The 26,785-nt window shown below is 42.2% G+C and overlaps 2 protein-coding genes across 3 annotated transcripts in view; both read left to right on the forward strand.

Annotated features, from left to right (window-relative positions):
* Window positions 1-2,855: 2,855 nt before the first annotated feature.
* Window positions 2,856-4,882, forward strand: LOC146522828 (uncharacterized). Its single transcript, XM_085154162.1, has 2 exons — window positions 2,856-3,643; window positions 3,761-4,882. The coding sequence occupies exons 1-2, from the start codon at window positions 3,338-3,340 to the stop codon at window positions 4,880-4,882; spliced, it is 1,428 nt and encodes a 475-aa protein (XP_085010288.1). The 5' UTR covers window positions 2,856-3,337.
* Window positions 4,883-7,506: 2,624 nt separating this feature from the next.
* Window positions 7,507-26,785, forward strand: part of otud4 (OTU deubiquitinase 4) — a 69,472-nt gene continuing 50,193 nt past the window's right edge. For both annotated transcript variants that reach the window (XR_014872688.1, XM_085152934.1), the window contains exons 1-16: window positions 7,507-7,968; window positions 8,369-8,452; window positions 13,360-13,410; window positions 13,493-13,539; window positions 15,636-15,708; window positions 15,984-16,065; window positions 18,853-19,015; window positions 19,353-19,404; window positions 19,488-19,584; window positions 21,679-21,743; window positions 21,829-21,929; window positions 22,014-22,114; window positions 22,194-22,359; window positions 22,609-22,741; window positions 23,935-24,006; window positions 25,912-26,590. Coding sequence is in view for 1 of the 2 variants with exons in the window: in XM_085152934.1 (XP_085009060.1) it covers window positions 7,828-7,968; window positions 8,369-8,452; window positions 13,360-13,410; window positions 13,493-13,539; window positions 15,636-15,708; window positions 15,984-16,065; window positions 18,853-19,015; window positions 19,353-19,404; window positions 19,488-19,584; window positions 21,679-21,743; window positions 21,829-21,929; window positions 22,014-22,114; window positions 22,194-22,359; window positions 22,609-22,741; window positions 23,935-24,006; window positions 25,912-26,590 (2,107 nt within the window). In the remaining variant the exon portion in view is untranslated. The remainder of the gene's footprint in view (window positions 7,969-8,368; window positions 8,453-13,359; window positions 13,411-13,492; window positions 13,540-15,635; window positions 15,709-15,983; window positions 16,066-18,852; window positions 19,016-19,352; window positions 19,405-19,487; window positions 19,585-21,678; window positions 21,744-21,828; window positions 21,930-22,013; window positions 22,115-22,193; window positions 22,360-22,608; window positions 22,742-23,934; window positions 24,007-25,911; window positions 26,591-26,785) is intronic.

Here is a 26,785-nt window from a genome sequence, read left to right on the forward strand (position 1 = left end):
CAGATGGGATACAGCAGCAGAAGACCACACCAGGTGTCTGCAAGATAAGAGCAGGAAAGTGAGGCTACAATTCAAATTGAACAATACAAAACTGCAAAAGTGTTGCCTGGTCTGAGTCTCAATTTCTGCTTTAGCATTCGGCCATAATTTGATTTAAACGCCATAAAATCATGGATCCATCCTGTCTGGTATCGACAGTTAAGACGATGGTGATGTAATACAAATAAACAATTTTCTGGATACACTGTGTGCTCCTTAGCGCGAACTGAGCATCATTTAAACACCACAGCCTACCTGAGTATTGTTGCTGACTGTGTCCATCCCTTTATGGCCATAGTGTACTCATCTTCTGATGGCTGCTGCCAGCAGGGTAACACACCATGTGGCAAATCATTTAAAAGCGATATCTCGAACATGACAATGAGTCACTGCACTCACTGACCTCCACAGTGATGCAGTGTATCCTAAAGGAGGAAATAAAGGAAGCAGCGAAACATCTATCCTCGGTATCTAGAGCATGTGACCAGCGCTCATTACAGATGCCATGCATACATGTTGGGCTCTCTTCCCTCAGAAATCTTTAGTGAGTGAATGAAGGCCAACAGGTGTCCTTTATAATTGAGCTCTGATCCGGCAGCTTGTTGAGGGGAGGTCAGGTCTAAGATCACGTTCACCAGCGCTTCCCAGTGAGGAACATTCACCTACACTAGTGTTATATAATGTGTTTGTAAAGCACTGCAGCACGTCAACAAGGCAGGAACCTCATCAGGGGACGCTTGGACCCAGAAACGGGGCCGAGACCTCATCACTCAGATTGGGTCTGCTTCAACAGTTGAATTTCACACAAAGCAGTGTAAAATACAACGACACCCTGAGCTCATCTTTGCCTCTTTTTTCCTTTTTCTCTGCCGCATCCTGTCACTGTTTGCTGCCATGATCAATGAAGCTTAATTTCATCTGACTCGCCTTTGCCCTCGTGTCTTCCTCCCTCACGTGAGAGGAAGATCATGTTACAGAGGAAGCTGAACCTGTTAACTGGGGCAGGGATTCAGCGTGGCGCCTGGATCAAATTAAAAATAAATAAATAAAATTTCATGGAGCTGAAATATAAACTCTGTCAGATTGGCTGCGCAGAGAGGGAGGGGCAGAGTTTTTACACAGAAACCAGGGATGAAGGTCACACACCACACTCACTAGGCGAGTGGGAGGATAAGTGTCAATCGCCACAGGTCCTGTCCCTCCTCGCCGGTTGCCACAGTTACCTGGCATGTTGTAAGTCCCCATGGCGGCGAGCGGGCGGCCCTTCTATTGGCTGGGAGCCGCTCTGGCTTCGGCGAATCGCGGAGAAGCGTGAAGGCCGCACTCACACAGAGGTCATTATTAGATTTGAGTAAATGGCATTAGAGGCGAGGAAGAAGAGGAGGAGGAGAAGCGTGTCAGTTAGAGGTGCATTCAGGCTGCCAAGGACGCCTCACGCGTTCACAGAGGCAGAAAATGTTCACACGTGGACGAATACGAGCACTGAATAATCATTTAAAGGCACTTAGTGCCAATGAATGTGTTTAAAATGACTTGAGATCTTTTAAATTGACTAAATCTGTCAGCAGAATGTGAAGAAATAACTCCAAGGTGTCTGTGGTTGGTGCTGTAGAGACATCAGCTAAAGCTGAGCCAAAGCCAGGCTGTACCTTTCATGTATCACAACATCAGGGGTCAAAGGTGAAGTGAAAGCAAAGAAGGTGGACACAGATTCTGGCCTGGATAAGTTGTCTGCTTAAACATGCAAACAGATGCTTATTTTCCCTTCACTTCACCATTGTTGTGTTGATATTTAAAATTAAAATTTAATTAAAGGTAAACAATTTACTTTATTTCACTTCTATAACTTCATAAATGCAACAAAAACATGTTATTAGTGCAACAAAAATACTAAATATCATAAATAGCTGGCTTCACAGTTACAGGATATGTCGGCGTCATTATAGGCCCAGATATTCTTACAGATGTTTGTTTGCTTTGTTTTTTCAGTTGCTGACATTTTTTATTTGTTTAAGAGTAAACGATGACCCTTGTGCTGCTGGAAAAAGTAAATTTCCCAATTTGGGGTTTTGATAAAGTCTGTGTCTAATAAAAATTAGTTTTAAAGTTTAAAAAAGCAGCACAGCAGTGAAATGCTGCACCCTGCTGGTGAAATATAGTTAAATTGTGCAAATACAAAAAGTAACTTTACATTTATTCTAAGGTTATTGTAGTTGCCTATAACTAAATTAATGTCTGACTTAAATATGCTGAGAAAACACATAAAAAATAACATCAAGCCATTCAGGAAATGTCACAGATAAAGACTCTGCTTTCTGACATGCCATAATATTAGTCACATAATGCATTAGAAGTGCTATAAAAACATGAATCACCTGCACAGTTTTATGAAGTATCCACAGAGACCAAAACTGTTGTTCGTGTCAGGCTGCAAACATGTTTATTTCTGCTCTAAAGTTACACATCCTAACATGGGAGTCAGTGGGGAGTGACTCACTGTTGCAGGCAGCCTCAAGTGGCTGTTAGGTGAACTGAACTGCTGTTTTTGGTAGTAAAGTCTTGGCTCTGGTCCCATTTTTTGTTTCAAACCAGCTAGTTTTCTGCTTGATCATTTCCTTTTTCTTTGCATGAAAGTTTTATGGTACAAAGTTTGACCATTTCACTGTGGAAAGTGGGTTGATGGACCATTTTTCAAAAATGTATATTTTCAGAAGTACTTTTGCCTCACAGCAAGAAGGTTGTGAGTTCCACTTGACCATGTGGCCTTTCCGTGTGGAGTTCGCATGTTCTCCCCGTGTTTGCGTGGGTTCTCTCCAAGTAGGGGAGACCGGGGATAGTTGTAACGTGGGTCAGTTGTAACACTTCTAATTTCTCCAATCAAGGCTAAGTTTCAAATCATGTGATTCACTCTGTACATGCGCAATTCAGTTCTTCTATCACTGGTGAAAAATCAACACCATTCGACAAACACAGACAATTTTAGAAGAAAAAAACTAATTTCTAAGCCAAAAAGTAAGTTTTTTGACTTTATTTCATTTTCTAATAGCACTAACTGCTTTGCAGTTAAACTCATCAAACTTAAATTATGTTATTTGTATGTCTATGGGGATATATTCTGTGCATGTCTTTAGTGCTAATGTTTTAGGTGTTAGCTGTAATGCGAGCTAGATCGTGGCTATAGGAGTCTGGGTCAGTTGTAACAGCAACAGCCTGGGTTAGTTGTAACAACCATGCAAATGTTACAACTTACCCCACTATTACTTTAACTCATATTTTTTTGTTTTCTTTGAATTACAGTATGCCTAGGTCATGGAAAAGACAGACTGACCGAGGGGTGCCTCTCAGTATTTTGGAGAGAGCATCAAATGATGTTAGAAATCAGGGAAAGTCCACCAGATCTGTGGCAAAATTGTATGGCATTTGCCATGTCACTTTGCACCGCTTTTGTAAAGAGAGGAAGAAGCTGGAAGAGCAGGGATCAATGGAACTCCCACTTGTAGGATACCATAGTGGAAAGAAGGTCTTCACTGATAAACAAGAGAAGGAATTAACAGAATACCTGATGAGAGCTGCAGATGCATTTTATGGACTATGTCCACGTGAGGTAAGCAGATAGGAAGCAATAAAGGATAAGACAAGGGAAAGTTAGCAATTTGTAATGGTAGCAATTTAAAATATAGTATATCAGAAATACTAACATATTTCGTGATTAAAATTACAGGTAAAGGAACTGGCATATCAGCTTGCAGTGAAACATGGATGCAAATATCCAAAGTCATGGGACACATTCTCAAGGGCTGGACCAGACTGGTTCTCAGCCTACATGAAACGAAACCCAACTTTGTCCATTAGAAGTGCTGAGGCTACAAGTCTGGCACGGGCCACCAGTTTTAATCAACACAATGTAGCAATGTTTTTCAAAAAATATGATGAAGTGCTAAAGAGACACACCTTAACAGCAAATGACATATGGAATATTGATGAGACTGGCATAACAACTGTGCAAACCCCAGACAGAGTGATTGCAAAACGTGGCACTAAACAAGTTGGAGCAATGACATCAGCAGAGAGAGGTTCACTGGTCACCCTTGCATGTGCAGTTAATGCCATTGGCAACACAATTCCTCCAATGTTTGTGTTCCCATGCATACGTTATGCAGACCACTTTGTCAGAGATGGGCCAGTTGGAAGTATTGGCAGTGGAAATAAGTCAGGATGGATGCAAGAAACAGAGTTCCTCATCTTTCTAAAGCACTTTGCAAACCACACCAAGGTCAGCAATGAAAAAAAAGTGATTCTTCTCATGGATAACCACAGTTCACACCTGTCAATTGCAGCCATTGACTTCTGCAAGAGCAATGGAATTGTGATGCTCACATTTCCCCCTCACTGCAGTCACAAACTCCAACCACTTGACAGGAGTGTTTATGGCCCACTGAAAAAGATGGTGAACAGTGCAAGTGATTCCTGGATGAGAATGAATCCAGGAAAGACCATGACAATATATGAAATACCAGGTCTTGTCAGGACGGCACTTCCAGCAGCAGCTACACCAAAGAATATACAGGCTGGATTCCAGTGCTGTGGAATTTGGCCATACAATCCAAACATATTTGAGGACAGTGACTATGCTCCATCACAGGTCACAGATCGTCCTTCTCCAGCAGTCCAGATGGACATTTCTCCAGCTGACCAACAGTCCGCTCCTCTTGCTGCTCATCTCACCAGTCCTACAGCTGACGACATGACCACTCCTCCAGATGCTCACATCTCCAGTCTCCCAACTGACCTCCAAGCTGCTCCCTCATCAGACTGTGATGAAAACCCACAGACCTCCTTTTAAAGACCACATCTTCTGGGCTTTAACCCAGAAGATGTGCGACCCTTACCAAAAGCTGGACCTAGAAAAACCCCTTCAACGGGAAGAAAAAGGAAACAAACAGCAATACTCACTGATACACCAGTTAAGATGGCCCTTGAAGCAGACCAGAGAAGCAGGAAAATAAGTTTTCCAAAGAAGAGGCTGTGCCAGAAACAAGGCAAATCCACTCCCACAAACCTAAAACAATCCAAGCTTTCCACATCACGAAAGAAAAATCAGAAAATGAATAACACTGAACAGGACAACACAGATTCCTCAGATGCTGATGAGAATTTCTGTATTGTGTGCATGGAAAACTTCAATAACTCAAAGCCAAAAGAAGCTTGGGTTAAGTGCCTGACCTGTGCACTGTGGGCTCATGAGGCCTGCACTCCAGGACAGCCATACATCTGTCACCACTGTGATTCTGATGGTGATTAAAAACTTGACAAAAACACATACAGTTCATTTCATGAAGCTGGTGCACAGCTACATTTTTTCAGGTTAATTATTATGTTCAAATGTGGCAAGAGTTGTCGGTGATAATCCCCACCTAGCCAATGAAGACTCAATGAAGGTCAACCAAAATTATTGAAAAATTCAGTTGGTGAAAAGTTGTCTTTTTTTGTTACAATATGTTCAAAATTTATATTTCTGCACTCTGTCACACACTCCTACACACACTCACAAACACATAAATAGCTACATAAATGTTTATAAGTGCATTCAGGTGTTGAATAAAAAAAGATTACATCTTAAGATTTTGTCAGTATTTCATTGTGTTACATCTCACCCCAGGGTATGTTACAACTAACCCAGACTATGGGGTTAATTGTAACATTTCACTCTTTGTGTTTGAGAGCATACCATGCAATGGGTAATTGTGCTGCAGAGAAAATAGCTGCACTATTTAATAGCCAAGATATGTAAATACTTTGCATTACATTTTGAATCCACTACCTTAAAAGAGCTCCAAGCTACAGACAGAAATGTCAAAAATGTTACAACTATCCCCGGTCTCCCCTACTCCGGCTTCTTCCCACAGTCCAAAGACATGCAGTTAGTGGGTTTAGTTTAAATGGTGATTCTAGATTGCCGATAGGTGTGAATGGTTGTCTGTATTTCTGAGTTACACTTGACCAGTTTGTATCCTGCCTCTCACCCTGTGGTTGCTGGGATAGACTCCTAACGGTAAATATGCAAGGCTTTAATGTACTAACTGGGATTCCTGCTAAGCGTGAGAGGTTGGAGATATGGTGTTCCCCGCTGGCTGGTGGAGTTGAGCACCTACAGCATGCACTGTGGTTAGCATTAACTAGAATGCTTATTGTTAACATGGCTTTTAAATTAACGCATGCCTAAATAAGAGGCATCCGTGGGCTGGAATGGCAATCTGCAGGCACAGTCATGAACAGAGTGCCAGTCAACATGCAGCCTCTCTCTGAGCACTCTACTGGAGTGAAATCGATACCACAGCGAGTCACAGGAAGAGATGAAGAACCGCTGAGGGTTGAAAAAGTGAAAGGGGGACTCAAAAGGACTGAGAGAAAGAAAAGAAAGAGTCAAGTGACTGAGGCGCTTCCTGCTATTTCTATATACTTTATTAAGACTATGCTGAACTGCTGAGATCTGCACATTTTACATTTGGTCCAGGTCATAGATAAATACATAGATAAAATATGACAGTAAAACGCCCTGGAGAAAGCTGAATACAACACAACAAAAATGGTTCTATAAAGGAAAAGACAGGTTTTAAATTAAATCGAACAGGATGAAATAAATCATTTTCATATGAGTATTTTGTTTATTTATTTATTTATTGCTAATAGCTTTCTATTTTTTCATAAGAAGAGTTTGAAACTAAATAATTTTAGGCTTTTATATATCTTTCTTTGTAAAAACGATAAATCAATTAAAGGCTCTAAAACTTTGTCATAATCATACCCACCCGTCTCAGTTCAGAAATTACATTAAAAAAATACCTTCACGTTTTTTTTTTGTTTTTTTTTTAATTAAGTAATTTTATCACCTAATTGATCAAAGTTTAATTAAATTATACGCAAGACGATGTGAAGCCTTTGTGTGTTCTTAATTCTGCGTTTTGTATACAGTCAGTGAATGCACCTAGGATAGATGACTCAAGTACTTAAGACATAAGTAAGCTGAACCTAGTCCAGTAATAAAATAAAACGTGACTCTGAAAGACTCCGTTTTCCTTTGAATTTATAAAAAAGAGGTTTTATTTATATTTAACTTTTAACGATTTAATTAAATGTATTGTTGTTGTTATTATTATTATTATTATTATTATTATTATTATTATTATTATTATACATTTTTATTTCATTTCATTGGTATTTATTGAGTTTGTTTTTTTTTATTATTTTTTTATGTTTCCACAAATGTATCCTGTATCCTTTTATTTTGATATCAACTGTGGAAGTCTTTGTTTTATGATGAATTATGTCAGAAAACCTGCGAACAGAACTTTTTATTATGTTGTACTAATGTACTATTATTAAATTCATCACTTCAGTAACGAATTTTATACACCGAGGAGTCTTAGAGTTAATTTCACGATGAATAAATCGAGTGTTATTGACAAATGGAGGCTTTTACTTTGTAGAGTCTGTTCCGTTCAAATTTGACAGTGCAGGGGGCGTGTTGTTAGCTGTTAGCCTGCGTGCTAACCGTGAGAGCTAAAGTTGACTTTCACTTTCTGAAGCTGGGATTCTGTCAGCGGGATGAACCGGGCTTCCAGGAAAACGAAACTGGACGCTGTCACCGCTGACGCTAACTCATTTTAGCTCGTAGATGTCGTTATGTAACTCTTTTTGGTGGCGATATTGACAACTTTTAGCGCAAAGTTTCGCCCCGCTTGACGTCCAAAACACGCAGGTATCTTTAGCGGCTAGCGCTCTGCTAGCATGGACGGCGGCGGAAGCATGCAGAGTATTGACGAAAGGGGTGTCGAGAAATTAATGGATGACTACTTGAAATCGATCGGTTTGCATCGGAAGAAGATAGCCAAAGACGGGTCCTGTTTGTTTCGGGCTGTCGCCGAGCAGGTAAAACGGGAAAACTACAGAAAATGCTAACGTTAAGTAAGTTTTTAGCTTAGCACAGGTGAGAAGCTGGGCTTGGTCTGTTTGGTGTGCAGCTGCGATGTCCTAATGTTAGCCGAACAAAAGTTATGCCCACAAACTCTGGTTTCAGCTTAGACTCAGACCTACATGTACAAATGAATAAACTTTAAATGATGAAAAAAAAATTAATTGCGGCTTTTTAAAATCGTACTTCCGGCTTGTTTACCCAAAAGTGTCTCTGCTAGGCTTTTGACTGCAAAGGTCAGCTGTTTACAACTTCTTAACGAATTGTAAATGTAATATTTCCACAATATATGTGAGAATATTGATATTAAGTTTGTCTGTTTGTGTTTATTGTTGAACTTTGACCCCACCTGTGTAGGTGCTGCATTGCCAAAGCCTTCATACTAAAGTCAGGGCGAAGTGTGTGGAGTTTCTGAAGCAGAACAGAGACACCTATGAGGCGGTATGTACAGTGTCACCAAAATAAAACAACATCATGGGAGAGCAAAGTGGTTTTACTTTTCGAACTAGAAAGTAGATTTGTGGTAAAAATAGCTGCCAGGGAGTATTTTTTATTTACTGAATTAGAATTCATAGGAAGGAGGAGAAAATTGTATTAAAAAGAAACTGAAACCATATTGTGTGGTTTGAAAAGTAACTAAAGGAAAATAATAAACAGGTTTATTGGTTTAAGCAAATTTGTCAACCCAGTAGTCATCGGGAGGTTTTGGTGTTGATGTTTATTGACACTGGAATGTCCATGTGTCGTGAGATAATCTATTTTCATTGTAATATCTTTTGTAAACTTCTTAAATCTGCTCCTGGAAAATGACACTCACACGATGATGTTAAAAAACGACTACAACGAACACTGAAACTAGTCAAACTAAACTGAAACATGCAAATGCCCTGGAAACTAAAGTGAAAGTCAAAGGGTAAAACTTCAATAACTGCACTCATACCTATGAAAAGACACCAAAAACCACAGAATTTAGAGTCAGTATATCATATAGGTTGGACACTGTGTATATTTTTGTACATTACGGACAATTTCAGTTCTTTATCTGTACATTTACCCATGTATACACTTACCGGCTGCTTTATTTGGTAGTACAGGGTTTTGCCCTTTTGCCGTCAGACCTGCTTTAATACTTTGTGGCACAGATTCAACAAGGAGCAGGAAACATTCTTCAGAGATTTTGGTTCATGTTGATATGATGGCATCATGCTGATTTCCTGCTTAACCGCATCACAAAGGTGCTCTACTGGATTGAGATCTGTGGAGGAAAAGTGTTGAGAAAATATTCTGAACCCACTATCTAAATGTTGCAGCAGAAATCAAGACTCGCATTAGATCAGGTGATATTTTTCCAGTCCTCTGTTTACCGTTTTTGGCAAGCCTGTGTTAATTGTAGCCTCAGTTTCCTGCTCTTAGCTGACAGGAGTGGCACCCAGTGTGCTCGGTATGGTTTCATGTGTTCTGCATACAGAGATGCTCTTCTGCATGTCTTGGTATTAAGGGTGTCATTTGAGTTGCTGTTGCCTTCCTATCAATATGAAGCAGGCTGTCCATGACATCACCAAGGCATTTTTACCAAGAGACCTGCCGCTCACTGGATATTTTGCGTTTTTGTTGTTTTTGTTTTTTCGGACCTTGAAACCACAGAGATGGTTGTGCTGAAAAATCCCAGCAGATCAGCAGCTTCTAAAATACTCAGACCAACAACCATGCTGTGTTCAAAGTCACTTGAATCCACTTTCCTCCCTATCCCTGGGCTCAGACTGAACTTCAGCAGGTCATCTTGACCAGTGTACATGCCTGAATGCACTGAGCTGCTGTCATGTGACCGGCTGACTAGATAATTGTGTTAACAAGCAGGAAACAGGTGTACCTAATGAAGTGGCCAGTGAGTATAAATTCAGCTGGTGACCCGTTCATACTGATTACACACAGCATTCAAACAAACGTGATTGTTAAACATTATATATATACTTCAATGAGGCGGCTCGGTTTTGTCCCACCCGTGTGTTATAATTAATCCTGGGAGGTGTAAACATTAGACTTCGAACTAATAAATTACATGAATAATAAATGTAGATGTAACAGGTGCTTACACCATGTTTGCTCAGCACTGAGAATTTGAACTTATATTTAGAAGTAATTTTCACTAAGCATGTGATTGCATTCTCCATCTGTAACCTGTTATTGTAACTGAGAGGTTGTTATATTGTTTTAATGTATCTAAGTTTAGTTAATAACGTTTTTTTCACTATTCAGAGACGTTCAGTTGTAATTTATCTTCATGATGGTGTGGCTGGTGGTTGTCGGGGACTTCACAATAAATCAAAACAAATGCGTCCCGAGTCTCAATAAGCAGATGTACCGAAGCCTCCCGACACTGTTTGTCTTGACAAATGTGACGACGCTGAGCAAAGTTAATATTTCTGGTATTTTTAGGGTTTGTTTTTCCTCTTAAAGAGCCGGACCGAGCTGTTATTCAATTGCAGTCGAGTTAATCATAAGTCTGTAAAGTAAGACAAGTAAAAACATGAGAGAATTTAACTTTTTTTTCTTTTTGTTTCTTTAGTTTAGCTTTATTCTCTATAATGACGTCACCCTGTGGCCTAACATTGAGAAAAGAAGCTGCTTTTGCCTCTCACACAAGCTGCAACTTCTCTATTTATAGCAGAAAACGTGTGAAAGCTCGAGCTTTCGGTCTTGTTTTAATGCATGAGCTGCACGTAATCATGATCCTGCTCGTTATTTTTCACACTAATCGGTGCTTAGTTAAGTCGATAAATAATATAAATTACCAAGTTTTTTTTTTTTTTTAAATGTCATGTTTTTGTTTTCAACAGCTGAGAACTGAAAGTTAGTGAGTTCACACCACATGTGAGACAGAAAAGGCTCAAACGTTTCCTGTCTGAGAGCAGATTTTTGGCTGTTTTTGGACCCTCAAACTGCTGTCGAGGAGTCGATTTACTCTTCTGTGAATCACAGATCACGGTTGAGTGACTCTGCGGGTTTTCACTCCCTGAGTGACACATGAGGAGAAAATGAAAGCAAAAGCTGCTGCTGGTGTTTTTTTTAATAGTGGTTATCAAACTCGCTCTGCTGCAGGGCTTTACTACATTTCCCAGGGTGCCTTTTGGGCAGCTGGCAGAGCAGGAGCTGCGAGCTGCTGTCAGAATGGGGCATAGAGGTGGATCAACAACATTAAAGCTCCACCTGTCATGTTGCTGTCTTCACTTCCTGAAGGAGTGGAAATGTTTTAGGTCCCTTTTCATGTAAAAACTTTAAAATAATTTCTTGTGTGCGTGTGTTTGTTTGTTTTTCACGTTTACTTCTTAAATATCTTGATGGAGGGAGTACAGTCTGATAGATTTTTTTTTTCTAAATTCATGCCTAACCTCCTAAGACCCGAACTCTTCCACAGCATGCATTTTTAATTTCTCTTTGATATTTGGGCACATTGGGGCCCAATGAATGTAAAAACAAAGAATTACCTTTTTTTTTTTTTTTTTTTTTTTTTTACCAAAATTTGTTTCTAAGAAAAATTAGATCCACATATGAGGATATTCATTTAAAATTTCTATAGGACAGTGGCAGTATAAAGTCCTCGTAAGTGGATATCAGGTCCTTGTAGAGCAATATTGAGTATTTTGGTCTCAATAACCCAAAATGTGATGTCCACATATGTGGACAGCAGGTCCTAGGACAGGGGTCAGCAACCTTTAACACCCAAAGAGCCACTTAGACCTGGTTTCCGCCCAAAAGAAAACACTTGGAGCCACAAATACTTTTTTACATTTAAATTGAAGATGACACTGTATATATTGTTTTTTTGTTTGTTTTTTTACCTTCATGCTTTGTGTGAACAACTAAAGTAAGTAAGTAAAGTTTATTTATTAAGCGCTTTTCACAGACAGGCAGTCGCAAAGCGCTGTACACAAATATTAAAATAAACAATACAATCAATAGACATTATACACAATGTAAAAGATCAAATGTAAATAATGTAAAGAATATAAAATACGTAGATCAACAAAAGGCTTGTTTGAACAGAAAAGTTTTTAACTGCTTTTTAAAAGAATCCACAGAGCAACTAAAGTGTGTTGCTTATGAAATCCATAAAGTGCTACAGAGAAAATTACATTTTATTTATGTAATTAACACATTTTGAACTCTTAAAGAAATATAACAAAAGGAAAGACACCCAGCTGAACTACAATGATCCAGCAAACAAAAACTGTTGTGAGCCGCCCTTATATCGCCTTTGGGCTTTTGGAGCCTTGACCTGACTTTTAAAAAATAACTGGAAAAAAAGCACTATGCTGCTAAAAAAGGAAAATTAGATATTTGCAAAATTCTGCCTAAATATGTATTTTACCTGGTTAATGTGTGTGGCGGGGCGTGGTCTGCAGCGCCGCTGCAGGGGAGGCGGACGCACCTGAGCGGCACCCGCAATCACGCCTCGCCGCCTTAAAGTCTGTGCTCTCTCTGCTGTTGTGTTGGTGTGTGTCGGACTGTGAGCTGAAAAGCTACAGCCGGCTGTATGCGTACAGCAACCGTGTGTGAAAAGTGGTCAATAAAGACATGCTGAAAAGCAGCGGGTCTGCCGTGGTATGTTTACAATGGAACTTCTGCTCCTCAACCTCTGAGCATAGCATCTGCAAATCAGGCCTCTACGAAGTCGCTTTCATCTTTACGCAGCACTGTAAGCTGTTATCTGTGAGGCGTGAGCAGTGCTTGTTTTTAACATATTGGCCTATCTGGGGTTGAACGTCTCGATAAATACACGGCGTTTCGGCAGGTATACCGACTTCCGCGAGTGTGAAGCTTATTTTGAGCGATGAAAAATAATAAAATATAATTTTATTATTTATATTTAATATCAAAATCTTCCAATTTAGAACTACAAGTTAAAAAAAAGAACTAAACACAAATAAAATACACTTCAGCTAAATACTTCTCATTTATTTTCCCAAACCACCTGGAGCCGCAGTATAAGGACAAAAGAGCCGCATGCGGCTCTGAAACCGCAGGTTGCCGACCCCTGTCCTAGGAGGTTAAAAATATCTTTCGACAGCATGTCATTGGCTAAACGGGTAAATTTAGTTACCTCTGACTGCGGTGTTTTAGGTTTTGTGTGGGCTGGTCGGCTGTAAACATGTTTATTTCTGCTGCAGAGTTAAACATGGTAACACTGGAGTCTGTGGGGACAGACTCGCGTATCCTTTAGAGGAATTGGCGTTTTTATTTTGGCTTTGTTTTCAGCCTCACACATCATGTTTGGGTTTTTTTTTTTATAACTGGGAGAACTGAGGAATAAAATTGCCTAAAAAGTCACTGTTGTTTTTGTTTTGCAGTTTATTGAAGGTGACTTTGAGGATTACCTGTGCAAGCTTCAGGATCCACAGGTAAAAACACCACACGCTCTTATTGTTCTCACATGCTGGGTCATTTTAATATGAAAGCTCATAAAGTTTCTCTGTTTTCCAGCAATGGGTGGGAGAGGTGGAGATCAACGCGCTGGCCGCCATGTACAAGTGAGTGAGATCAGAGGTCTCCGAACAGAGAGCTGCACTTTAACTCGACAGAAAGCCTAGTGGGAGTTCCCACAGTGTTTGAGATTTATTTAAGTATTCACTGTGGATAATAAAGCTTTACGCTCACTGGCCACTTCATTAAGTATACCTATTTAAATGCTCGTTAACACAAATGTCTAATCAGCCAATCACATGAAAGCAGCTCTGTCTGTTTGTGTGGAGAAATGGTGAGGACGACCTGCTGAAGTTCAGACTGAGCATCAGAATGAGGAAGAACGGTGATTTAAGTGACTTTGAGCGTGGCGTGGTCGTTCGTCAGAGTAGTTCAGAAACTGCTGATCTGCTGGGATTTTCCCCGACAACCATCTCTGTGGTTTACAGAGAATAATTCAAAACTGACAGAATATGCAGAGAACGCCTTGTTTATGTCAGATTTAAGAGGAAAATGCTGATAGGAAGGCAACAGTAACCCAAATAAGCACTCATATTCCAACCAAGGTATGCAGAAGAGCATCAACACATTAAACCATGAAGCAGCAGAGGCCCACACTGGGTGTCACTCCTCCCAGCTAACAACAGGAAGGTGAGGCTGAAATTCACACAAGCTGAACAAAATTGGACAGTAGACGATTGTCTGGCCTGATGAGTCTCAATTTCCCCTCCAGATGGTACTGGTTTCTTGAATCAGTTTATTATACTTACTGGCCTCCACAGTCACCAGACATCCAACAGAGGACCTTTAGGACGTGGTAGAAGCAGAGATTTACACGCGCAGCTGAAACCTCTGCAGTAACTGTGTGATGCTGTTGTGTCACTGAAGCCACAGGATTGTTTCCAGCAGCCTTTTAAACCTCTGCCACGAAGAATTAAGGCAAACAGGGTCCAGTCTGGCACTAACAAGGTGTATCTAATATAGTGGCCAGTGCAAATGTGATACTTGGATATTTTATTCACATAGTAACAATAATCACTAATTTATGAGACATTTATGTTTTGTTTTGTTATTAAAAGCTAAAATCACCTCTGTCAGCATCCAGGTTTCAAACTAGTGTTTTTGAGTGTGTGCTGCTCCGAGCTTTCTTCCTCCAGTTTCATTGGTGCAGGTGTTGAACAGAGGACCAATGCCGTGTGAGGTGTTTTTGATAATATGGCAGTGCAGTTTCTAAACTCCGATAACGATGTGTGCAATGATCCTAGTGACACTGTACTGCCACAGCTCCGATGATTTTGATGAAAATGGTCGTAACTCGTTGTCTGTGGCTGTAAAGAGGCGCCACATTTACTTTTAGAAGGTTTTGAAGCTAAACTTGATGAAAATCTTTTGCCCCCATGACCTGGACGCAAATGAGCAGAAGAGAATAGATGGATTATATTTGGGTTTTTACCCCTTAGCTGTAAAAGACTGATGGGATATTGTTGTCATGACAAGTCTTGGACGAGTTTGTATCTTGGTGACCTCGACCTCAAGGTCAAAGGTCAGGTTTTCTGAAAATCTTGCGATAACTGAAGAAGGAAGTCACCAAAGATTTTCACTTTCAAATGACACTAGCATCTAAACGGAGGCTGAGGGGCAGCGCTGCCAGCTGTTTTGGGAAACTGCACGTAATGAGACAAATAACGTTTATTTTTATTTAGTTTAAAGATGTGCATTTAAGTTTTCTAAGACACCCAGACCTTCACCTTTTGTTTGGACGCACAGTCTGAGACGTTCACGGAGTTTGACGATGATCTGCTTGTGAAATGTTTGTGAATGAGGCTCGGGGGTCTTAACAGGTCGGGAGCGACCATCAGTCTGTCGACACGGCAACACTTAAACCCTGAGTTAGGCTTTAAAGGGCAGCCCGTCGGGAATGCTCATCTCAGTCAGATATGAAGCAGCATCCCGAGGTGGCGGTGAACTCATCCGAGGTGTGACAGCTTTGACTCTCTGGGTCCAAACGTGTGGAAGCTCGTCCTCATTTATAGTTGGAGGAATCTGCGTTCCTGCCCCCGAGTTTAGCATCACATGGTGAAAACGATGAGTCACCAAAGCTTCGTCATCTCATTTCATCCTCTCCTCTCTCTCTCTCTTCGTCTCTTTTGATCTCTTCCTGCAGGAGGGATTTTCTGATCTTCCAGGAGCCCGGCAAGCCAGCCGTCAACATCACAGGCAACAACTTCCAGGACAAGGTGAGATGGACGCGTTCGGCCGAGCGTTTAGTTAGAGACACGATTTGCATTTCCTGTCGGAGGAAAACTTTCAGAAAATACAACAAGCTGTCAGGCGGAAGCTTTGAGACGCTAACGGCGATTTTTCAAATGACACAGCTTGTTATTTTGTCTTTACCGGACATTTTAAAGCAGGAAAAAGAAAGATCGGTACATCCCGAAGCCTTTCGGGCTCTTCTCACTTCAATTTCCACTCTTTTATTTACTGAAGCCGAACCGTTTGTTTGCCTCTACAGGTGCAGCTGTGCTTCCTGAACGGGAATCACTATGACAGCGTTTATCCCATCAGCCGGATCAAGAACACCGCACTCTGCCAGTGTGAGTGTCTGTGATTTCATTTGTTTGTAAAACAAGAAGACCGATCCTGCAGATCCTCTCAGGGAGGATAATCATCACTGAAGAGAAGTCTCAGTGAATTCATAACAAACAGATGAGAACATCAATCAAAATGCGGGCACTCAGCAGAGAAAATGAGAGAACAGAGACCACATTATAAACCAAACACCACATAGTCAGTGTAAGGCTGCGGCACTCCGAGGAAACCCTTTCAGCTCAAATCTTCATAACACTTCCCTTAGTCAGTGTGCGAGAGGAGCAGCGTGAGTCATTAACCACGCTGCACAAACTGGTTTTGTCTTAACTCTGCTAAAGGTGAACAATCACAGGAGAGGCTGGAAAGCCTCTGAGATTCATGCTGCTGTGTGTCCAGCGTTTAACACTGATGTCTCTGTTTGACATCTCTAACAGTAGCTGTCGTCTAATTACTGGCCGTTAATTTGATGTAACAGAAGCTTGTAGTGTTTCCTGTAGTGTAAGTTTCTGAAGTCCAGCGACCCGACTAAACTGACGCTTTGCAGCATAAACACAGAAGTTAAACTCAGTGTGTGAACAGCTCGCAGGTGTCTGCTGACTCGAACGTTTTCTGTACTACAAACTTGATTCACTTCACTCACCCTGTCACAGACACACATTCATGCAGCACTATCTAACATTACAACACAGTCAAAACGTGGGGGTTCAGGATACTTGGACCAAAGGAACAGATTGATCTTTCGATCTTCTGGTTGGTAGATGCTTTAGATGAGCCCTCGTATCACTTTCCCCCTTAAATCTTCACCTCGGGATCATCTATCAAACGTATTTGTTACCTCTGACGTGAAGGTCAAGTTTTTTATGTAGCGTTCTGTCTGTGAACACGATATCTCTAAAAGTTGTGAGACCTTGTAGGGGTATAGAGTTGGGTCATGGCCCACATCCACCCAGCGTGTCACACTGAGTACCAGCTCAAAGATAGTTCAACATGGCAACCCGAAACTCCCCGGACGTCATTTGTGTGCGACAGAAACACAACACAGCAATGGAGGACATCAGGGTGATGGTACACCTGCTGCTAAAATCCACCTTGTTGCTGGACCACGATGTTGTGGTGCAGCCGTCTTCCACATCGTCGGCTTTCAAAAATTCTTGTGAAGGCGTTACGCTCATGACCCGTATGGTGTTTTCACTTCTTGGCCAATCAGTGACGTTCCGTCTTTTGATGTCACATGAGTAGGTACCGGATAATACCAGCTAATCGCCACATGGACCGAGCAGCAGGTATACCGACACCCCGATGCCCTCCATTGTTGTGTTTGTGTCGCGTACAAAGAGCTTGTGGGGCTTTCGGGCTGCCTTGCTATAACTGCTTCGCCTACATTGAGGTTTCGCTCAGTTGTAATAGAAAACGACTGAAACAAAGTAGAGTGAAGCCAAGTAGATGCCAGTGGAAAAGAGACTACAGGCCAGTGTTGGTCAAGTTACTTGAAAAAAGTAATCAGTAACTAATTACTGATTACTTCCCCCAAAAAGTAATCCTGTTACTTTACTGATTACTTATTTTCAAAAGTAATTAACTACTTAGTTACTTAGTTACTTTTTAAAAACACGATTTACAACCTGAATAGGTGATAAAGTGATAGATCTTTCAGCCCAATTCTACTTTTTCTGCATAATCATCATACAAAATGTAATCAAATGGAAAAGTCTCTTTTTAAAACTTGTTTTATTAGTTTTAATCTTTTAACTTTATGCATCAAGCAAAAATTTAATTATCTGCAACATTCTCTGACTGGAAGAAATTAGTTTAACATTTAAACCTATTTTCTGCACATTCCAGCACATAAAATAAAATATTTTGTGTGTTTACACTCAGTCTTTCAAATAGATGCAAGTAAAACACAGCAGAAAATAAATAAAGTCAAAGACTCAGTGGTCCTGTTGCTCTATTTTCACCTGTAAAGCAGGAGTGGGGTAGGCGGAGGTTTACCCTGGTGCAGGTGTGCCGCAGCAGTCAGTGGAAGAATCCGCGAGTTTCTCTGTGAGTTTCCCATTACATCATAGCGCACTCGGTGCTTGCTTGGAAGTTTAGGGGTTTTTTCGCTGTAAAAAGAAGTTTTCTTCCCACGCACAACGGACACTAATGTTTTTGTCACTTTTTATGGAATCAAACTCAAAGTAAGGTCAGTACTTCCACGCTTTAAACGCTGCACGCTCATACTCTCTCTGCACTCGATATATGATCCATTGTTGATCTGCACACAGCTGTTGTCACGAACGTCGCACTGGCTTACGTCACTGTCATGAGACATTCTCGCAAAAAATCACGGTTTTAGTAACGCAGTAACGCAGCGTTCCTACGGGAAAGTAACGGTAATCTAATTACTGTTTTTGCAATAGTAATCCCTTACTTTACTCGTTACCTGAAAAAAGTAATCGGATTACAGTAACGCGTTACTGCCCATCTCTGCTACAGGCTATTCTTCATATAGGCCCACAGCAGGGGTCTGATGCTTTGTTAAAAAGGTGGCAGTCAAAGTAGAGGCTCGCCCAACATGACAGTCTTTTATTATTATGTGATTGTTCATCATAATCAATCCATCCACTTAAATGCAGCCTACAAAGACAGTAAGTCAGTGATTACAGTTTAATGAAACTGAATGAGCCCACAGAGCGTGGGTTACCCATTCACTCATTTTTTTTCTTAGTTCAAATATTGAATTTCTGTCTCGCCTCTTATCAAAAGTTGGACTTCAGTCTACAATTAGACCTCCTGTGATTCTCCTGCAGCCGTCCTGTACGAGCTGCTGTACGAAGGCGTGTTTAAGGTGGACCGCAGCTATTTGGGTTCCTGTCAGCGGATCGGCCGACCCGCCGACCTCCTGAGCGACGACTGCATGCCCGCCTGCGCCAGCAGCGACGACTCCGACCTGGATGTAGACGAGGCGCTGTGGTAGGAAACTGGCATCAAGCAACGGTTTATTCACCTGCATGATAACTTTTACTGTGAAGGGAAATGAGTCAGAATCCAGCAGCTTGTGCCTGATTTTTAGTAAACGAGCACTCAAACTTCATTTTTATTTACTGGCAGTGAATTCACAGGCTGCTGGTTTTGTTTACTTAATTTCCTCATCGTTATTGATTTACTTTTGTATACTAAAAACTGATTACCTACTTATTTGGACATATTGACACTTTATTTCCTTTGTAAGTGTTCTCAGCTCCTTTTATCAAACACAGTAAAACTTTAAGGCTTTAATAATCTCATGATGTCTGTTTTTGTGGCTCAGGGTGGAAAATGGAACCAGCTCTACTTCCACAAAACACAACCAAAGCTACAGGGTAACATTCATAAAACACATGTTTTATAACAACCACACAGGGTAGTACTGTCACTGAATTGTGTGTGTATGTGTGTGTAACAGGGCCGTGGGCGTGGGCTGCCTCAGAGGGTGAGGCGATCTTTGAACCCGACATTGCTCAGAAATGTGGAGTACGATGTCTGGCACAAGTCCAAGAGAGGTGACACACCCAGAGACAGACACACACACACAGAAAAACAAAGCATGCGTCTAAAAGTAGTCAGATCCCAGGGCGATGTCCAAAGAAACGACCTGCTTCACTATCAGTTTTGTCGTGTGTAAGTTCACGCGAGGTCAACGTTGCGATGAAACATGTTTGTTGAACATTTTCACACGATAAAAATAACTAGAGCAACATGAGTTTAAAAACTAAGTAAAAATTAAATACACATTCTTGTGTTTACACATGTGCGTGGGTTGGAGGGATGTGTGGTATGCAGCACATTAAAAATGTGAGTGGTGTAAGCAGCAGTCAGGAGTCTGATGGTCACGTATGGGTCAAGAACAGGAACCTTGGAGGGGTGATTGAAGACAAGCAGACCGGAAGACTGCTTAAAAGTACAGGCTGGTTTGCATCGGCTATAACCGGCCATGTTGGTGGTACTATTTCCTACAGTGGTCTGACAAAAGCAAACGCGAGGATAGTTTAGTTGGGAATTTGGCTGAGCTGAAAGCAAACCGATGTGAGCAGAGAGAGGAGAGAAGCCGACAGACACTGGTTCCTGTGGTGTTGCAGGGACGCCACTGTTAGAAATATGCTGGGAGTGCATGATGTGTATCTGTGCTGGTGCATCACACCTGAGTGAGTGCTGGTAATGTGTGGGAAGCTCCCACTGAAACCACAGAAAGCTGTCTGCAGGAAGTGTTTCAGGTTTCTCAGGTGTTACTGTGGTGCTGGATAAATGCTGGGAAACCCTGTCAGCTGCAGAGGTCACAATCACATTACGTATAAATATAGACTCAAAAGGAGACAGTTTTATATTCATTAAACTAACTCAGACTGAAAATAGCAGCGCAGACTCACTATTGAGATTTGTCGTCTTCTAATTCACGAGGTCGGCTTGGTTTTCTTTCAGGGCTGCTGCTGCCTGCTGATCGTCAGACTGTAATGTTCAATGTGGACACTTTATTACAGAGTTGAACGTTTGGGACAACTTTCAGTTATGGACTTTGTATTTAACTCTCTGCACACCAATGGAATTCTGTTGGGATGTTCCAGATTCCTGAGAATTCCAAAAGACGGGAAAACACCTGAGGCTATAAACCTGCTGTGAAGCGCCAGTTATGCTGACACGGTTTATCAAAGCTGTCATTCACTGCTTTGAAAATCCTCTACTGACTTTTGGATTGCGTCCTTCGTACATCAGTGATTATATAATATAAACTAAACTCCTTCACATGCCGAACATGTAAAATTAGTGTGAATGTTTCATGCGTTAAAATCATTTTCAGACTCGCCTGATCTTAACTACAGCTGTTAACGCTGACTGCGTCACTTCACTGGACAGATTTGAGGCATTTATTTTTTCAAACCATTTTTTAATCCTTTTTTCACACAAGAATAAACAGATCTGACCAATCAGAGCGCTGCATTTGGCAACAAGTCCGGGTCAGCCGGCTCTCTGAAATTATTTCTTTGCCAACAAGAGTTCAAACTTCCTCACGGCACGTCGGGGCTCGATGTCGACTACATTTTTACCTCTTCGCCGTAACTGATCAGGTGTAGTCACAACCCCAGTGGACCTGCAAGTAAGGTGGACACCTGAGTTTCTGAATGCAATAACGCGAGAACAAGGCATGAATCCTGATGAGGTCAGAGGGCAGAAGTGTTGAGGCTGTGTACAATTTTAACATCTACTAAGAGAATGACTGGTACTGGCTCTGAGCGCCGTCCCGGCTTGTCGATGAGGCGGGACGTCTGTGCTCAGACTGATCGTTAAAGCGGAGGACCACTGCTCCACTTAGCTGGACACAGCTGTTGCTGGCAGGCAGCAGCAGCTGGATGTGATAACCTGTGTTTAAATATGCAAAACAGCGGCAGTGTAGCAGGTGGTGCAGAAGCAGAAAGTGTGACAATCAGCTGTGTTTTTGGATTTTGTAGGAAGATTGAAAACAGACGTCAGGATGGGGATAAAAGATCTGAAGGGGAACTTTGAACACTTTTTGGACTCAGAGTGATCAGAAAATAATTTTTTTTAAACAAAAGTTAAAAGTGAATGTTTCACGTTTTATTTTCTTTATTTTTTTCTTTTAGCCCAACAGAAGATGGATTACTGCATCGCTGCTGGGATGCAGTTCACTGTAGGAGACCGCTGCCAGGTGTGTGTGCGTGTGTGTGTGCGTGTGTGTGTGGGATCGATCCTCCTCGAGTGCATGTTTCACGCTGTTTGTGCGTCACCTGCAGGTTCGTCTCGAGGGAACCAATCGGCTCTACAGCGCCGTCATCAAGGAGGTGCCGGCCAATAACCAGCCAGTGACCGTTTACATAGAAGATCTGGGCAGGAAGTAGGTCGCACTAACAGCGCGCGCACACGCTCAGTGTCGTGGAGGTTGCACAGACGTGACAAATCTTGTTATGTGTGTTTTAAGGCAGGTGGTGCCTTTGTGGAGTGTCCGTCCTCCCAGTGATGACAGCGGGTGGAGCAAGGTGGGCAACCGTGACAAGAGGCTCAGCAACGGGCACGGAGGAGGTGAAGACGTGCGCGCGCACACGTATGTTACAGGTTTATTGCATGAGTGCAGTCTGTGGAAACTCTCTTTCTCCTTCAGAGTGGGAGGAGCGGGGGAGAGGCCGAGGAAGGGGGAAGTCCGTCGGGCCATCATCGTCCTCTGGTTCTCAGGCAGCGGCGCCGGGCTCAGGTGGCCGCATGCTGAAGCAGCACTCCTGGCCCCCGCAGGCCAATGTAGAGGAGCAGGGCGGGGCCAAAACCAGCAGGTCAGTGTGCGTCATCACGTGTGTGTCATCTCTGTTTGTATACATCAGTGCTGGATCACTGAACCCCTCCTTCATAATCTTCCTCTATGGTTTATATAAAGCATAAATATCATTTTCAATTTATCATTGACTGTTTTTGAGCTCGATTATTAGTTTATTTATTTATTTTGTAGTTCTTTTCATTTTACGCTGCTGTTGTTGCTCTTTAGATTAAATAAAGTTCTTCTGCGTTTCTGTGTCTTTCTACAGGAAGTCCATGGGTACGGCGGAGGTGGCGTTCGGCCTGACAGAGGAGCAGCGATTGGCTAAAGAGGAGGAGGAGAGGAACGTGGCGTTGGTGGAGATCCAGCTCAGAGACGAGCACAGCTTCCCCGCACTCGGCGTGAGTTCACATGAGGCTGATTTCATGATAGATCCAGATAAACCTGAACGTCCTGCTGAGGCTGGGTCGCCCGGTTTGATCACTTAACCCTTTTAGAAAGGCAGCGAGCTGATGTTTAAACATCTGGGCCAGATTCACTGATGATTCCCAGACAGCGCAGAGAGGTGTGTTCAGTTTTACGGCTGAATGCAGACGCGGGCGGTTCATTTTAATATCGAGAACAAAAAGATGAGACTTTTTTCTTTCTTTGTTTTAATTACATTAATAGTAGCAGAAAAAAATGTGTGTCGCAAATGTGATTTAAATATTCTCCTCCACACTTTTATTTTATTTTTCTCCTGTTTTTTCTTTTCTTCACTGCTTCTGCTCCTCCTGTCAGCTCTGGCTTTGCTGTCTTACACATGTGAATAATATTAAAAACACCAACAAGAGGAGCCTACAGAGAAAAGCACACCCAGACATGCATATGAAACGGGGTCAGTGCCTCTAACACGTGATCGTGTCACTGTGCTCTCTTTGTAAATACCAGCAGTGTCTTGTTTTTGTTTGCGCTGATGCAGCGTGTTACTAAGCATGGCCGCTGGTGGTTACTGAAAACTTCAACATTAAGTTAAAGCAGAACAAATCAAAGTCTCCTACAGAAGCAAGGTCAACAGAAGACGTGGAAACTCATCTGTAAGCTGGAGAAACAGAAGCCGACATGGATTCTGACCTGTCGTGGAGCAACAGGCGCCGTGTCGTAGTTTACTGAGAGTTTTATGTTTATTTTCTACCTCGCTCACCTCTCTGCCAGACAGGAGTGTTACTCACATTTACAGACACTATTTTCACTGTTTCACTGCTTTGTTTCCTTTCCTTCATTTTCCTCGGTGTTGTGTTTCTTTGTCAAGGTATTGATGTGGACTTGGGGAATAGTGCATTGATGGGATACAGAGAAAACACACAGCAAGTGGCCCATATGGTAAAAATGTTTAATGAGCTCCAGGCTCGCTGTTAGGACATGTAAAAGCCGGTGAATCAGAGCTGCTGTTGGCTGCGTATCGGTGACAAAATCTGAAAATGTTCCTCAGAGGCTGATACACGACGCTCCGGGAAGGATGAGAGTTTAGATTTAATTCATCATGCTCACGCGGTTTCTTGTTCAGCAGATGTTTTTTAGGTTTTAATGTTTCTGTTTGTTTTTCTCCCCTCAGTCTCAGCTGGGGACGCAGGGAGAGGGAGGGAAGAGGAAAGGAGAGAAGAAACGATCTCAGAGGAACAAGACGGTGAGTTCAGACCACAAACGGACACAAACAGGGAGACATGTTATGATGCAGAAACGCTCTCAGGGCCATTTCCTCTGGTCCGAATCAGCTGATGAGTTTGTAAACAGCTTTTCCCTCGCAGTTTAGTTTGTTTGCACACAGTGAAGTCCAAGCGGACCAGAATGCATCACTACAAACTACGTGAGAGCATTTCAGTCTGCTTATTGGCCTGATGCGTCTGGTGTGGAAGCAACTAAAGTAAATACAGGAAGAAGATGCTGTGTGAGAAAATGGAGGATTGATTCATTTCCCAGCTAGTTGGTATCTCGCACAGACCGCTGCACATCTGTAGGACCTTCCAGCAGAGAATACAAAAGAACACAAGCTTATGGGGCGTGCTGTAGCTCAAGCTTATAGTAGTTGGTTTGGATCGGGGTTGGATCGCGTTCACACCATAAACGAACTGCTCTGTTCGTTTTGAACTGTACTTTGGAGGTGGTATTCTCTGTACACTGTTCACATCTGCACAGCCTCGTCAAAAGGGGAAAACTAACCAGAGTTTGATTTAAACAGACTAAACACCGCAGAGGTGCTAAAACACCCTAACATTAATCACCAGCACAAAAAGGCACCGCATGGTATGTGACATTGTTCACATTCAGCTGTGAATGATTTCGCCTGCTCAGTTAGTGCGTATATGACTGCTAATGGGAGCAGCCGGTGAACATTCGTGTCTTCATTTAAGAGGTTTAAAAGCATCCTGGTGCCGAGGCTCAGTGATACACAGATGCTAACTGTATTTGTAAAGCACTTTTCACACAGACGGCTGACAGAAGAAAAAGTGATGAAACAAAATAATTAGCAGTGACACGAAACTCAAATTAAAAACACAAAACATCAAAGAAATTAAATTAAAATTTAAAAGCCTGCAAGTAGAATTAGAGTACATGAAATTAAATTGAGAACAATAAGAAAATGAGATGAAATGCTAATAAAGAAAATCAAATTAAAAAGCCTATTGGGAAGCTTTGTAAGAAAATTAGATTGCTGAATAAAAACTAAAATACTTAGAAACTAAAAACAATAAAATAGAAGATAAATACAAAATATAAGTTAAAATAAAGAAAATAAATTAAAATAACTAATCACATGCTGTCAGCTCGTGAGGCGTTCGCAGTCCTCCGAAAACTACGTACACCACAGCATTCAGGAGCTTGTAGGACAAACTTTCTTTGACACTGTCCTTCTCTCGCATCACTGTGCAGCAGTTTTGACCTGATTTTCTTTACAACGTTGCTTCCAGTCATTGAGGTTTGCAGACGGTAATTTATGCAAAGCTCTTAAGTTTTCACCACAGCCCTCCATGGACTTCATGGTTGCTTTGTTTTTTTAGCCATTTGGTTGTAATTTGGCTTGGATCATCGTCCTGTTGCATGACAGTGTTTGTGTGTCAGACACCTGACAGGGGGTCCTACATTTACACCAGAACACTTCTGTATAAAGATGGCTTCATGTATGACTCAATGACTGGTGCCCAAATCATCATCCCTCCACCACCGCGCTGACTTTGTTCAGATGTGACATAAGCTGTGCTGCCATGCTCTTTAAGAGAGACGGCAATCGTTCCAACGAGAAATGATGTGAGAGTGAGACCATGAGGTGATTTTTAAATCAATAAAAAACCTCTGAAAAGGAGAAAAAGCCTATGAGTGCACAAATTCTCCAGAACTAGTTTGCTTCATACCTGGGACTTCAGTAAGGAAGCTCTATGAAGAATGTGGTCACTCCATATATGATCTATCAAATCTGAAGCTGAGCAGCTGTTTTTTCTGTGCATTTGGTCGTTGAAGTGTTACCTGAGACCTTCAGGGACCGTCTGGAATTTAAAACCTGGAGTCTGATCGCTGCTGCTCTGTCCTTTTACAGAAGAGCCCCGTTGAAGATGTCAGAGCTCCGTCTCCTTCTGCCGGGGACAAACCCAAATCCTCCACCCCACCTCTTACAGCAACCTCTACAACCACTACACCTGACACTATGACCAGCCCCGCCCTTCCTGCTGCTAAACCTTCTGACTCCACCCCCTCGGGGCTGAATTTTGTCAAGGCCTTGATGCCAAATGCGAGCCCCTCTGTGAGCCTGCCACTCACTTCTGTAGCTCCGGCTGCTAAAACAAACACACCTTCCTACGCCTCAGCCACTGCTGCGCCGGGCTCTCCTCCTCCTCCTGCTACTCCTCCTGCTGCTAAACCTTCTCCAAAAGGCGAAGCACCGCTGCCTCCCTCTGTCCCATCATCCGCCTTCTCCTACAGCACACCCGTTCTCCCCGCAGCTTCACCCACCTCCTCCTCCTCCTCTAAACTCCCCCCTGCATCTGTTCTTCCTCCTAAGCCAACCACCTCTCCTCCTCCTTCCTCCTCAGTTCCTCCTCCCACTTTCATCACTCCCATCGCTTCCCCACCCACAGCTGCACCAGGCTTCCCCGCTGCCCGCTCCTCTCCACCTATCACTTCTCTCCTCCGCTCTCAGACTCCACCCTCTTCCTCCTCCTTAATTCATCCTTCAGCTGAAGTCCTGGAGGCTCCACCTGCTCCACCTCCAACCACAAGTAAGAAATCTGTTCACAGTTTCAGGCTCGTGTCACAGTTTAGACCGCAGGCTGTCCACAGAAGTAAATACACAGATATTCCCAGACTGACACTGAGTAGCCGATTTTCAGTTTAAACCAGTAAAAACTGTTTTTAAGTTTATTTTGGGGGTTAAAATCCTTTTGAATCATATGTGCCTTTCAAAATAAGAGCTT

This window comes from Neolamprologus multifasciatus, chromosome 3 (genome assembly GCF_963576455.1).
Source record: "Neolamprologus multifasciatus chromosome 3, fNeoMul1.2, whole genome shotgun sequence".
In the NCBI taxonomy this organism is placed as follows: Eukaryota; Metazoa; Chordata; class Actinopteri; order Cichliformes; family Cichlidae; genus Neolamprologus; species Neolamprologus multifasciatus.

Bases quoted from the DNA above. Each gene is read 5' to 3' on its own strand.
- LOC146522828 (XM_085154162.1), top strand. From the start codon at position 3,338: ATGCCTAGGTCATGGAAAAGACAGACTGACCGAGGGGTGCCTCTCAGT. The intron at 3,644-3,760 runs GTAAGCAGATAG...TTAAAATTACAG, and splicing joins ATGGACTATGTCCACGTGAG to GTAAAGGAACTGGCATATCA.